Here is a 13712-nt window from a genome sequence, read left to right on the forward strand (position 1 = left end):
CGAAGGTTTGTCTTTTAATAACGTTTTAAAAACTCGTGGTTAATACTACTTAACCAAATTTCATTTCGTATAAATTGCAAGCGTTGTTCAAGTGACGTAAAATTGGTGGATGCGCCGGGTCATAGTTTAAACTGAATTTATCAGTTTGAAAAAAGAACTTGTATAAAATCGTCTTTATTCATGCAAGTTAATACAATCCATTATCATATTCACATTCTAAATTACCTCATGTGTGCAAATAGCTAAATACTCGAGATTGCTAAATATCATTTCGTTATTCTAATTAGTCTTTCATTCGTCTTGATGAGATTCCAACTTCCAACATCACAGAGGACGGAACAACAATACTTTGATGGCCCTCCTTCAAATCTCTTACTTCAGATCATAGCAAAAATGATAATGTACCGGATCTGGAGGTACCGGTGGTGGATCCTGAGGGATTGTCACTCCTTCTGCGTCCAATAGCCTCAACTTAATTTCCATCGACAATAAAGTGTCCAAGTCGCGGTCAGTCTCCTTACTGGTCATCCTCTGCCCCAACAAAGCGTTTATTCCGTCAGTCCAATACGCGAAAGTCATTTCATCCGGGGCCACGCAATCCAAAGACTGCAAATCTACACTTTCTAAAGCTAGAGAAAAGGCTAATTGATGTGACGCCTTCCGAGCTCGCATATGTGGGCAGTCTCTACCCACTAATAGCGCTCTGATGTCTGCGACTGCTAATTTAGAAGGCAATTCTTCCGTCGATGGAGCACTTTTTTCGTCGCAATCGCCGTAATGGAGTACTTTATGATTGGGGCTGAGTCGAATGTACCAGAATTTGTCTTTGATTCTTTGGCCACGAGCGGAATATTTGGTGAAACGAGTACCATCAACGAGAAAAGCGAGACGTTGTTGTTTTACGAGATTCAAAATGTCTGGGGTGATTTGCTCGCGAAGTTCCACAATGGGGCGCGCATGAGATTCCCACTCTTCTCTAGATGTGCGTTCCAGTTGCCATAGTTGAGTAATGTCACTGTAGGTGAGAGTTTGGAGTTTGGTTTTTAATTGGTCCAGTGACGCCGGGGAGACGTCCAAAGAACGTACGATTTGTTCCCTGACGACGCTTGCGACTTTCCCAAAGTCTTCTGAAGTCGCTCGCATTTCTTTCCACGTTTTGTTCAACAATACTATACATATACAAAAGCACTCCTCAAAGGGATTGTCATGCGTGAAAAACAAAGGCTGGAACGACGCCCCTTGCTCAGATGGCGCCTCTCCAATCTTCAACAATTCGCATAAAATTCTTACCAGTTCAACGCTGGCTCTTCCAAAGGGACACTCGTGCTCATCAGCCCTACAGCTATTCTCTAGAACCAACTTGGTGTAGCTATCAACGTGGTTCCTCGCAAAATAAACCATACAATCCAACGCTAGCAACCCAGGAGGCGTCTCAGTAAAATCCAGCGCGGGATTAATATCATTTTTGAAGCCCAGTTTCTTGTAATCGCGAGTGAACCCACCGGGACCTCTAGCACCCCCGGCGCCCTCACTGTCAAAGGCAATGCGTCGCAATTCTTTTATCTTATCATGTCCATCCTGGTCCTGCGGATCCATCTTCGTCACCATTCTCTGCTCCAAAAGCCCCAGCATCAGCGTCTGGAGAACATACAATTGATGCGCCATCTCTGCTCCCTTTGCTGCCCCCGTTTGTAAAATATGGTTCTGGATGACGCTTCTAACTTGCTTGCTGGTAAGCGTCGCCGCCAACTGCCGCCGTTTCGTAACATCAGCTCGTAGTAACAGTGCGTTGATGAGTGCAACCGCGTTTTGCTGCACGACTGAAGTTTCTTGAAGATGCCCCACCAAGGCCCCAATTGGAACTTCGCGTTCTACTTGTCCGTATCCTTCGCTACTATTCAAAACTATGTTTTCTAGTATAGAGAGAGCGGCTTGGGTCACTTCGGGTTCCTGTTGCGTGTTCACAAAGCTAGCGACTCTGTTAATAAAATCCCCGTTTAGGATGTCCCACGAGACAATCCCATGCTCCATCAACTCCACAAATGACTGTAAAGTGTGCGCTAAGACAGCCCCTTTGAATTTCCCACTTTCTATCTGTTTAATTATCAAAGTCAGACCTTGTTTGTTGATAAAATCAAGCGCGAACGTCATGTCGGCGCTCAAATTCGACAAACGTAACATCGCGTGCGCTTTTTCCTCTGCAGATCCAGTTTGGAGCTTCTGAAGAATATCTTGAGCTGTCTTTGAGGGTGAGCATTGAAGGCGGAGAACTGACCCGTTCTTGATCTCATTCCTATTTTTTTCGGTGATATAATTACGATTATTGTTGTCGTTAAATTGAAGAGCGTACTGGTCGGGGTCTGATAGGTGCCAGCCATTACACAGTTCTTGAATAATGCCGGCTAGGGGTTGTTTTTGGTTAAACTCGATGAGTTGGGGCACCTGGTCGGTCATTTCGACCGCAATTTTCACGATGTAGGAGTCCTTCATGGCGGGCATTTTGATGGAGACGTCGTTTAAACCATTGTTGTCGAGGAAGGCGGCAGAGTAATCATTTATTTACTTAAAATAGTCAAAACAACATTTTGACAAGTCTGACAGGAAATTGGATGACACATGGGCGACGACACGCCCATTAAAACTTGTGTGAAGCTAGTCCATGAGCCCTATTATTTATTGTGTCATCAACGTTGGCACCTCTGACTTAACGTCAGTTGTCAACCAGCAGAATAAATTCCAAATTACTCAAAAACTCGTGAATTCTACAACATGTTGACAACGATTAGAACATTAGGAACATGTTTGGTAACTATTGCAGCCTTACTATGCTTATCTTTAGCTTTCTTTGCTGTTACATAACATAACCTTACTTTTTAGCGAAGAACTTTGGGGGCCCGTGCCCTACAAACTGCTTCGAGTCTCCAACATGAGGCTGTTTTCAACCATAGGGACACCCCCGAAGATAACCCAGACATCCCTTTTGATTTCACTTCTGATAATAAAAAAGTAATTTCTGTTTATATAGAAACACTTGTCTAAAAGAACTTTTTTAGCGTGTTGAGGCCATTCTAGCTATTTATCCAGAGGGTCATAAACGCGCTGCCATGATCCCGTTACTTGATCTAGCTCAGAGACAACATGGTTGGCTCCCTATTTCTGCAATGCATAAAGTTGCAGAAATCTTAGAATTACCAAGAATGAGAGTTTATGAAGTTGCAACTTTTTATACAATGTTCATGAGAAAACCAACAGGAAAGTATCATTTGCAAGTATGCACAACAACTCCATGTTGGTTGAGGGGCTCTGATGAGATCTTAGAAGCAGTCAAGTGTAATTTAAAGTTGGAAGTTGGGGAGACCTCTAGTGATGGAATGTTCACCATTTCTGAAGTGGAATGCTTGGGAGCTTGTGTCAACGCACCGATGATTCAAATCAATGATGATTATTACGTAAATAGAAATTAAATACAAGAGATTGTTTCTAACATTTTTTTAGGAAGACCTGACTCTACAAGACACTGAGGAGATTTTGAATGATTTAAAGAATAACAAGAAACCAAAACCAGGCCCAAGGTAGTAGTAAAAGGTTGAAATACGATTTAAAAAAATGTTTTATTACAGGAGTGGGCGTTTTGCATCAGAACCTATTGGTGAGCCCACTTCATTGGCTGGGGAGCCCCCGGGTCCAGGTTTCGGTGTTCGCGCGGACCTCTAAGTTGTTAATGTGATTTTTTTAATAAATTATCTTTAGAGTTTACCATTTGTTTTTGAGCCTCAAAGCTCACTTTTTGAACATGATTTTTTCGACCAATACCCTAATCATATAAGTATCATATGACTCACCGCAATGCTGTGATTGGTCAATTTGAACCTCTCGCAGTGGTGTTATGGCGTCATTTTTGACTTTCTGTCTGGCTTGTTTTGGCAACACTGTTAGGGTAGCCATTTTCCGTGGCGTCCTCATAAATTATAAACAACTTTTGTATCTCTAAATAAAAAAAATACAGAATGAAGCGCAGAGGAAGAAAGAGTAAAGCAGCTGAAACTCCGGAAAACGGTGTCGATGACCGTGAAGATCAAAATGGTGATGCATCAGAACGCGATGATCAAGCCGACCAGGATCAAGAAGAACCCGAGGAAAAGCGACGAAAATCTGGCAAGCGGAAGAGCGCCTCGAAGAAGGATAAAGTGGAGGAGGACGAACAAGAAGCATATGAGGTCAGTGAAAAAGATTTTGGCGCGTTTTCTATGTTTTATAATGCCAAATTCCCTTAAACCATTCTATATTTTTCATCAGGTTGAGCAAGTTTTGGATGAAAAAAACATCAGAGGGGTGCGTCATTATTTGATTAGATGGAAAGGCTATGAACCTGAATCAGACACCTGGGAACCTGAATCAACACTGAATTGTGCAGAGTTGATTGCAGAATACAAAGCAAAACAGAAAAAGAAGGGAAAAACCAAAATACAGCCTACAAAAAAGAAGGGAAGAGACTCAAAATCTTCTGATACTTCATGGGATGAAAATGAGAATTTTGAGGTAAAATAATCATAGTTGCATCTTTTATTCTCATTTTATAATCACAGGTTGACCGTATTCTGGATGTTTACTTCAAGAAGAATGGTCAGCGTGAATTTTTGGTGTCATGGAAAGGTTATCCCTCAGAACAAAACAGTTGGGAGCCTGAAGATAACATGGATTGTAAAGATTTAATCAAAAGATTCATGGAAAAGGTGGAAAGAGCTAAAGAATCTGATCACAGAGAATTAAGGGTTAAAAGAACGCACACTGATAGATTTACGCTTACCACAGATGTACGCGGGCGTAGACTAAGCAGAAGAAACAAAGGAAGACAGAGGTAAATATTTATGTTTATACAGTTAAATTTTTATTTATTTTTCTCTAGGGTACATTACCATGATGCTGAATAAGAAAACAGTAGTACAATACTTTCAGAGATATCAGTGTTTATCTTAAAATATATTATAACATTTTTTTCTAGAAAACTGGAATTGTTTACTTGATTTAATGAAAATGGTGTTTAATACTTCTCAGTTGTAGAGTCTACAATCTCATTTCAATTGTGCAAAAGTTTTTTTGTTGTACAACAAATTTATGTTTATTGAAATAAAAATAATATATTAGTATGTACTTCTACACTTCATGTCTGTGCAAATAAATTTTTATAAAAATCCATGTTACACAATTTCCAAATTGTGCCGAAGGCTTTTTCAATATGGTTTAGAAACAAGTCAAAACATTTTAAAAGTGTTCTGTTATGAGGGGGCCATACTAAGTGTCATCAATACCAATATGACACATTGAATTCCCCAGACTTACTGAAATAATATTTGAATCCAGAATTGTTAATAATTACCGGAATTGCATTCGATGCGGTCTTTTCGATTAACATTAGTTTTTTCTCCCTTGCTGCTCATTAAAATTCTCCTTTTATGAGGATTCTCAACAATTAACAGCTTTCATACCCGCGGCCATGTTGGTGCACCTGTCATTGTAGGTGCCTGTGCAATCATGTAAATTTCCTCGAAATTCACCCCCAAAAATGCAGTTCTAATCCCCTTAATATGTGCGAGTTGCCGTGGTACGCATTGGCCGAAGTTTATTTAAGGAATCGTGATAAATCCAGAGAAATCTACTGTTTGTGCAGCAGAGTCTTTCTAAGGTAGGTTATGATTCTGTCATCTGTCAAACCGTGCCGCCATTATATTTAAAAGTACCTTTGCAAAAACGGTTTTTCCACGAAACATAAATAAAATCGACAATGCCCGGTTAAGCAATCGACAATGACGAGCAATGAAAATGGGGCAAAAGCCCCTGTGATCCATGATTTCTGCATTATCAAGCCCATAAGTCGAGGGGCTTTTGGGAAGGTGTTCTTGGGGTGCAAAAAGAACAACACCGACGTAATGTACGCGATTAAAGTGATGAAAAAGACGGAAATGGTGAACAAGAATATGGTGTCGCAAGTAGTGAACGAGAGGAACGCTTTGGCATTGACGAAGAGCCCATTTTGTGTGCAGTTGTACTACACGTTGCAAACAGCGTCTTCTATTTACTTGGTGATGGACTACATGGTTGGGGGCGATTTAAAGTCGTTACTCAGCGTTTATGGTTTTTTTGATGAGAGCATGGCAGCTTTTTACGTAGCAGAAGTGTGTTTGGCCCTCCAGTACCTCCATAATCACAGTATTATCCATCGTGACATCAAGCCGGACAACATGCTTCTCTCCAAAGACGGTCACGTCAAACTCACTGATTTTGGTCTGTCTTGTGTGCAAATCCACAGAGATTTGGAAATTTCAGATTTTGAAAACGCCACGCCTAATCTGTGTACAAGAACACCAGGCCAGCTTTTAAGCCTGACTTCCCATCTTAGTTTCGGGTCTGGAAACTCACGACATTGTGTCGATTTTAGTAAACATGACGACTCAGGTACCAACTTGGAGAAGTACAACACGAGTGGTTCAGCTATGTCGGGAGTCATGTTTCTATCAGCCGAGGGAGCCTCTCTTCAAGTCACTGACGGTAGTTCTTATTATACATGTACGAGCACCCAAAACGATGAGTCAACGTGTACGACGTCCCCAGTTAGTCGCAGAGGATGTTACAAACTACGAGGGGGCGAAAGGAAGCGAAAGCAGCGGTCACCTACACCTGATCACCCGCGCAAGTCATACATAAAAACAGGTTTAACAGGAGAAATGGAGATTTTACGAGTTGACTCAACGAGTCCTCCTAAAGGGGTGACTTTTTCAACCCCTGTCTCAAGTCAAAAACCTAATAAAGCTTTAAAGACTACCCGTTTCGCGATACCAAAAGAAGACGTGAAAAGTGGAGAGAACATAGTCAGCCCCATTACCCCCAAAACTCCTAGGACTCCATACAGAACACCAAAATCCGTGCGAAGAGGACAATGGACTTCTGACCAAAGAATTCTCGGGACTCCTGACTATTTAGCTCCCGAGTTGCTACTGCGACAGGGCCACAACTGTGCCGTTGATTGGTGGGCTCTGGGGGTTTGTTTCTACGAGTTTGTGACAGGGATTCCTCCCTTTAACGACGAGACTCCCCAACAAGTTTTCAAAAACATTCTGGAACATAATATAGAATGGCCAACTGACGACGAAGCTTTGTCAAAGGATACAGTTGATGCTATAGAAAGTTTTTTAACTCCTGACCCGGAAAAAAGGCCTAAAGCTCCGGAAGTTATGAAGTTGAAAGTGTTCAAAAACACGGATTGGAATAATTTATTGCAGGCACAACCGCCATTTGTGCCTGATCCTTATGATTTAACAGATACGGGTTATTTTCAAGCTAGGAACGAATTACTTAATTTTAATATCTCTAATTTTGAAATGTAGGTTACCAATTAGTCTGACTAGATTTAAGATTTCCATGTGATCAATAAAATTTATTTTGAGAACGATTTGTTTTATTTGACCTTTGACCATTTTCAAATGGCAGACAAAAATTTAAGTCTCATGAACACAAAAGTAGGTAATTAGGCACAAAACTTCGTGCAATTTTCTGTTTTAACATGTCCTGTTGCAATTTTAGAAACAAAGATGATAGACTCAAACGTTCCGTCTTCTCGACTGAATTCAGTGCTTCTGAAGAAGAACTTTTGATCGATGAAGAAGTTTCAAGCGAATGCAATTCTCTGCCGCAAATCCTAAGGAACAAGCTAAAACAAGATGTGAGTAAATCAATAATTTATAAATAGACACCGATTATTGGCCTGATTTTATGGAAATGCAAGTAATATCTGGTCGTTATTCACACATTTCTCCACATTAGTGATTTTAGCACTATTACGAAATTGTTTTTTTAATAAATGTGTTCCTCAAATTCATTCATCTTTGCTTCTTCAGCTTTTCAAGTTTGGCACAAGAATGGCCAGTGTGTATTCATCTATATCTTTCAAGGTGGAACCAGAGACCGTCAGTTGTTACTGCAGCGCCTCCCACACCGACAATTTGTCCACCGACGAACACGACAGTCTCCGTGACTCTCACGATCCCCGCCCCCTTCATCGCGGCCTCCAATCTAGTGATAGCGGCGCCGACTTGACTGAATGTATCCGGCACGACATCGACAGCGATTGGCAAAAATTTTGGTCCCACAATGGTGAAAAACTGATCTGGGAATCGTGGATTGCAAAATACAGCGCTTACATCAATCCTGACTATCTTCATTTTGCACAAAACCAAGCAGGTGAACAGAAAGAGCGGCGCCAACAGTTAACATTGGACGTGGAGGTGAAGGAGGAGGATAGAAGGAGTGACCATGATGTCAAAAATAGAATTCTTATAAGGGATTTATCAGGGAGTGACGATAAATTAAATGCGGAGGTTTCAGAGGGATGGAATCCCCTGTCTCCAGTGAGCGTAGATTGCGAGACTGACGTGGAGCAATTGTTGAGTTCGAGATGTGGATCTCATGCGAGCTCATTGAGAACGGTGGATTCCATGACTAATGTGACGAGGATGACGATTTCTTCATTGGATTTAAGTCAGAGCTCCCACAGTTCCGATAGTTTCTCATCTGTGAGCTCTGTGCAGAGTTCCTTAAGTTCTACAAGTTCGGAAGAGCACGAAGAGGATTACCAACACCAATGGCACGTCTTATGGAAGAGACACTACGAGGAGGAGTTCATGAGACAATATGAGCTGTTTATAGGGTCTTGGAAAGATCTCAACATTTCTGGTAAGCTTGGGGACACGCTTGTTACTCCGGGTGCCACAACAGATTTAAAATCCTTACCTAATTTTAGCTCCTTTCACTCCTACAGATGTGGTAACTGGTGAAAAGATCGACAACAGCATTTCCGGCACAGCCAATGCGTATTTAAGCAGCCCCTCGCACCCTAGTAAACAAAATAAAAGAAATATTCATAAAGTTTTCCAAGGAAAAGTAGAAAACGACGACGTCAGGTGTCCTATTCAAGTCAATAGCAACGTAGCAACGTCTTTAGGTAATTTGTTGAGCAACTTAAAAGTATCTAGCGAAGAGAATAGCAGAATGGACGAAATAACCAAAATTCAATGCGGATACGATAGTCTAGATGAGGAAAAATCAGAGATGGCAGCACTCGGGCTACCGACTTCATTTGGAAGTAACACCAAAAGGGAAAGAACGGAAGAAATCGATACTCCAGAAGAAAGGTACAGTATGATCTAAGTCAAACGAAAGTAAAAGAAACATTCTAGTTCGTCGGTATCGGGCGATTTCGAGTCTTGTCGCAAAAGAATCAAAGCAGCCTTCAATCTTATGGGGGTGGAATATCATGACACCAATAGAACCCCGTTAACGGGGCAAGTGCTTTATAAAATGAAACACATTCGAATGCAAAATCGCCATTTGAAATTACGGAATGAGCGACCCAAGCACATCCATTTTGATGATGATGGTAACGCCATCGACAAAACTGGACCTTCTGAAGACGTAATCATTTAATTGTGATAGTATCCCCATTGAGGTGTTTTTTTTTTTCTAGGAAAAATTCCAAAGTATTTTGCCTGATAGCTCGGATGATAAGCAAAGTTCCGCAGATGAGGCAATTCTGGAATTGGTAACAACACCACCGAAACTAGAAGAACAAATGGACGATACCGTTGTTCCTAAACGCAAGAAAAGAAAGAAGAAAATTGTTATGCCTCCAGAAATCAAAGAAAATATTCATTTGCGTAAATACTGGCACAAGAGGTTCAATCTTTTTAGCAAATTCGACGAAGGCATTAAACTGGATGAAGGTTAACTATAATAAAAAGTACTTCTCCAAAAACAATTTCTTATTTTCACAGAAAGCTGGTATTCGGTTACCCCAGAACAAGTCGCGAGACATATTGCACAAAGATGCACATGTGATGTCGTCATAGATGGTTTCTGTGGAGCAGGAGGTAACTCCATCCAATTTGCAATGACTTGCAAACGAGGTAAAGCCTACATTTTTTGTAATCACTTTTCAAAGCGTTTTTTAGTTATAGCAATTGACATCGATCCCAAAAAAATCGAATTGGCCCGCAACAACGCTGAAGTTTACGGTGTGGCCGACCGTATCGAATTCATTGTTGGGGATTTTTTTCAACTGGCAACAGATTTGAAAGCGGATGTGCTCTTTCTCAGTCCTCCTTGGGGTGGACCATCATATTTGAAGGAAGTGGTGTATGATTTAGAGTCAATGTTAAAGCCGTTACCAATTTCTAGGCTTCTAGAAGTAGGGAGGGCGATTACTAGCAATATCGCTGTGTTCTTACCAAGAAATAGCAACGCTTTTTTAGTGAGTTTTGGGACGGAAAGTTGAAATGTTACTATTATTTTATTTGTAGCTAATCGACGAAACAAAGCCAGCAGGAGGTGTAGAGATTGAGCAAAATTTCATGAAGAAAAAACTTGTTTCAATTACTGCCTATTACAGCGATCTCATTAAAAAAATGTAATTCCATTAGATTAAGTTGAATCTTTCATGTGTTTGTTTTTAATAAGTTTGTGTATTGTAATTAATTCTGATTTTGTATTTTATTTTATTAAAACATGTCTGAAATTATCGTTTAATTTTCGCGCGGTTATGTAAGCACTGACGAACTAGGGATTTTTTACTTTCCACCAACTATTTGACAGTTGGAGTGAAAACATAAATTCGGCCACAATGGTAAACTAAAACGAAATTTTGCACAATTTCTTTTGAAATTCCTACAAGATGACTACTTCAATGGTGAGTCCAGTTTTCATTTTTAGTAGTAGCAAAGTATCTCACCTTCTAATATCGATCTATTTACAATTTTATGACATTAGTCATCTGTTTGTAAACTATTGCATAAATAGGCATTTACAAGGATTTTCTTCTTCGGATCAGTACAACAAACACTGTTATACATTCGTAGCAGCAAAATAATCATATTTTTATCGACCTCTTTTAGCTTCTTTATAACAATCTTTTTTGCTATAATTTACATTCTAGTTTAACAAAAATAATCCCGAAATGCAGAGTTTTAAACGATTTTCTTTGGCTGGAATGTTCAAAAAATCTAAGAAAACTCCTCCAGTTCATAACTCCACCCACCTCAAGGTCAGCGAATCAAAGGAATGGTTATCTAAGCACCGCCCACATAAACAACACCTACTTTTTTATGCGCAAACAATGCTGCTAGTTCAATTCCTAATCATAAATTGCGGCTTAAATAAATATTTGGCTCTTTTTGACCATGGATAGCCACCATTTACCTTATGAGCCAAAAAAGAATTGCGCAAATCACTGTAGAAATTTGGATAGGTTTTGCACCTTTGCTACTTTCTATCGCACTGCTATCCTTCAATTGCTTCTGGTATCTTTTTTACGCAAAATTTTGCACCTATCTAACCCTCTAATCTTTATTTTGACAAACTTCCTAACATCCTTGGTAAAAACCACAAGTTTTCGAGTTTACTTTTATTGGGGTTGATGGAGTTATGAACACAACCCTTGGTTAGGATACTTGTAGTCGAATCGCAGTAAATCCTTCTTACAGGTGAGGTGATGGTTCGTTGTTTCGGTCACGGCGATGGAGCCTTCCAAAACTCTTATCTAGATCACTCTACTAATAACATTTCTCTGGTGGTTGGGGGATAAACTGTATGCACAAGGTGCAGGGTTGCATGTTAACACATTCTAGTCACAAAGCCATCAAAAACACAAATGACTAATGCGCAAGCCAAAGAGAAAGTGCGCAAGCACGAATGCGCAGTATGTCAAAAAAAATTCCTGACCAAGCACGATCTCAAAAAGCATCTAAGGGTGCATACAAACGAGCGCCCGTACGTGTGCAAAGAGTGCAATCAAGGGTTCCGGCAAGCTGGCTCGCTAAAGAACCACGTGGCAGCCAAGCACTCGATTGGTTTACCAACATTGCAGACGTACGTGTGCCATTATTGCAACAAAGAGTTCCCGGTGAAGGAGAGATTGAGATTGCATATACGGATACATACAGGAGTTAAACCTTACCAATGTAGAGTATGTCCAAAGACATTCGCTCGTGGAGGGCAATTGGTTCAACACATGCGAACGCACACGGGGGTAAAACCCTATACTTGCAGCATATGCAAGTCGGCGTTCACGTGCTCCGCCAACTTGAAGCTCCACATAAAAGGGCACTTGGAGATTAGAGACTATGTGTGCGACATCTGTGGAAAGAAGTTCTACAGACGCGACGCACTAAAAAAGCACTTGACGTGCTACCACGGAAACTTGAAAGCGTTTCACTGTAAGATTTGTAATAAACAGTTGAAAGGACACTTGCCGCAACATATGCGGGTGCATAAGAAAGACAAACCACACGGATGTGCCCATTGTGGGGCAAGATTTGCGCAGAGGTCGCAGCTTACTGTACACCAGAGGATACACTCAGGAGAAAAGCCTTATAGGTGCCAGGTTTGCTGGAAGGCGTTTGCCCATTCCACTGCCCTTAAATTGCACATTCGAAGACACACAGGAGAAAAACCGTTTGTTTGCGTCTTGTGTGAAAACGTCTCGTTCTCGCAGCTACCACATCTCAAGAAGCACATGCTGTGCATTCATAAAAGTTCGAAACCATACGTTTGCAGCCATTGCCGGAGCTTCCATCAGACGAAAAATGATCTCGACTGTCATTATTCAAATTGTAAAGACTATTACGCTAATGTACACCAAAAAAACGATCTCCAGGTCAGTGTGATTGACCCTCCTATGTCGCTAGAGAAGATGCGCTTTCTCCTCGCTGTCCTCTTGAAGAAGATATCCTCGCAGGAGCGGCTAGAGGAGTTGGGATTTAACAAAAGACTCATCGATGATATCCTCGTTGATTCCATAAAAAGCTCGGGTCGGGAGCCGTGCAAAGACTTAACCCTCTCCGTGGCACAGAAGCTGAAAAAGAACGTGGAAATCCTTCTGGAGTGGACGGTCCCGAAACAGTATATGGAGAAATTCAAAAACGAACAAAGATCCACCGAAGAACTTCTTGAAGAGCTGACGTCTTAATCAAACTGTAGTACAATGTAGACTTTAGATTAGATTAGGGTAGCTTAAATGACTGTTTGCTATTCTAAGTCTTGTGCCCGGTTTTCATAGCGCTTTGTTTGGGAAATTGTACCTGGACGGGTGGCAATGGCTTTCCGCACTGTTCTTGCCCAAGGTGTAAACCCGAGTACAAATCAAAACTAGCTTTAAGCACTCTATGATTGTCACAATACCAAAGGGAAAAGCCAAACGGTTTACTTGTGCAGAGAACCCGTACAATTAGCTTTACTATTTTTTATTATTTTTACTTGATTATAAGACCAAAGAGTTTTGTTGAAATAATTTTAGTTGAGATTTTATTTTATTTGCAGGGTGCTCCATTTGCATCTATAGATTTTAAGTGCAATAACTTTCGTGGCAATTGTAGATTCGTCTTCTAACCTGTTTGGCATCACAACTCTATCCAAACTAATTTCGTGGTGTGATTATATTTATATAAAAAACCAGTGGTGGTCTTTTAATATTAAGTTGCCGTTTTAGTGTTCCTGCAGGCATTTGCCGGTGCCATATTTCCTTGTTAGAGAACTTTCGGACCACCACTGGTCAGAGTTTATCACCATATTTTCTAAACATATAATTTTTGATGTAATTATTGTTATGGGCATTTTCATCCCCTTCCACTCTAAAATAAAAGCTTAAAAATCGTTATTGGAGCTAATGT

The 13712-nt window shown here is 40.6% G+C and overlaps 6 protein-coding genes and 1 long non-coding RNA gene across 9 annotated transcripts; 6 read left to right on the forward strand and 1 right to left on the reverse strand.

The window, feature by feature from the left end:
- Positions 1 to 158: 158 nt before the first annotated feature.
- On the reverse strand, positions 159 to 2506 carry Ced-12 (engulfment and cell motility Ced-12). Its single transcript, XM_088030343.1, has one exon. The coding sequence runs from the start codon at positions 2497 to 2499 to the stop codon at positions 373 to 375; it is 2127 nt and encodes a 708-aa protein (XP_087886469.1). The 5' UTR covers positions 2500 to 2506; the 3' UTR covers positions 159 to 372.
- A 206-nt stretch (positions 2507 to 2712) lies between these two features.
- ND-24 (NADH dehydrogenase ubiquinone) lies at positions 2713 to 3756 on the forward strand. Its single transcript, XM_088030348.1, has 5 exons — positions 2713 to 2805; positions 2878 to 3006; positions 3054 to 3449; positions 3496 to 3572; positions 3621 to 3756. Exons 1-5 carry the CDS (start codon positions 2770 to 2772, stop codon positions 3712 to 3714), a joined length of 732 nt encoding a protein of 243 aa, XP_087886474.1. The 5' UTR covers positions 2713 to 2769; the 3' UTR covers positions 3715 to 3756.
- Positions 3757 to 3878: 122 nt separating this feature from the next.
- On the forward strand, positions 3879 to 5151 carry LOC148178713 (chromobox protein homolog 1-like). Its single transcript, XM_088050830.1, has 4 exons — positions 3879 to 4217; positions 4297 to 4539; positions 4587 to 4858; positions 4907 to 5151. Exons 1-4 carry the CDS (start codon positions 4008 to 4010, stop codon positions 4929 to 4931), a joined length of 750 nt encoding a protein of 249 aa, XP_087906956.1. The 5' UTR covers positions 3879 to 4007; the 3' UTR covers positions 4932 to 5151.
- A 299-nt stretch (positions 5152 to 5450) lies between these two features.
- Tgs1 (Trimethylguanosine synthase 1) lies at positions 5451 to 10564 on the forward strand. Of its 3 annotated transcripts, none has more exons than XM_088050826.1 (9): positions 5451 to 5683; positions 7579 to 7717; positions 7893 to 8727; positions 8795 to 9185; positions 9231 to 9465; positions 9518 to 9773; positions 9825 to 9956; positions 10002 to 10300; positions 10350 to 10564. In XM_088050826.1, the coding sequence occupies exons 1-9, from the start codon at positions 5586 to 5588 to the stop codon at positions 10458 to 10460; spliced, it is 2496 nt and encodes an 831-aa protein (XP_087906952.1). In that variant the 5' UTR covers positions 5451 to 5585; the 3' UTR covers positions 10461 to 10564. The 3 variants fall into 3 exon arrangements, with proteins under 3 accessions (XP_087906952.1, XP_087906953.1, XP_087906954.1); XM_088050827.1 differs by having other exon boundaries at positions 8813 to 9185; XM_088050828.1 differs by having other exon boundaries at positions 7947 to 8727; positions 8813 to 9185.
- Positions 5691 to 7444, forward strand: gwl (serine/threonine-protein kinase greatwall). The gene has a single exon (XM_088050829.1). It carries the CDS (start codon positions 5805 to 5807, stop codon positions 7380 to 7382), a length of 1578 nt encoding a protein of 525 aa, XP_087906955.1. The 5' UTR covers positions 5691 to 5804; the 3' UTR covers positions 7383 to 7444.
- A 60-nt stretch (positions 10565 to 10624) lies between the features above and the next one.
- Positions 10625 to 13699, forward strand: LOC148178716 (uncharacterized). The gene is made up of 2 exons (XR_015769635.1): positions 10625 to 10735; positions 13363 to 13699. It is a non-coding gene; the product is annotated as an uncharacterized LOC148178716 (long non-coding RNA).
- Positions 11593 to 13699, forward strand: LOC148178717 (uncharacterized). The gene has a single exon (XM_088030519.1). The coding sequence runs from the start codon at positions 11696 to 11698 to the stop codon at positions 13010 to 13012; it is 1317 nt and encodes a 438-aa protein (XP_087886645.1). The 5' UTR covers positions 11593 to 11695; the 3' UTR covers positions 13013 to 13699.
- Positions 13700 to 13712: the final 13 nt, after the last annotated feature.

Source organism: Gnatocerus cornutus, chromosome 2 (assembly GCF_029298725.1).
Source record: "Gnatocerus cornutus isolate USDA-ARS CGAHR chromosome 2, icGnaCorn1.1, whole genome shotgun sequence".
NCBI classification, from domain to species: Eukaryota; Metazoa; Arthropoda; class Insecta; order Coleoptera; family Tenebrionidae; genus Gnatocerus; species Gnatocerus cornutus.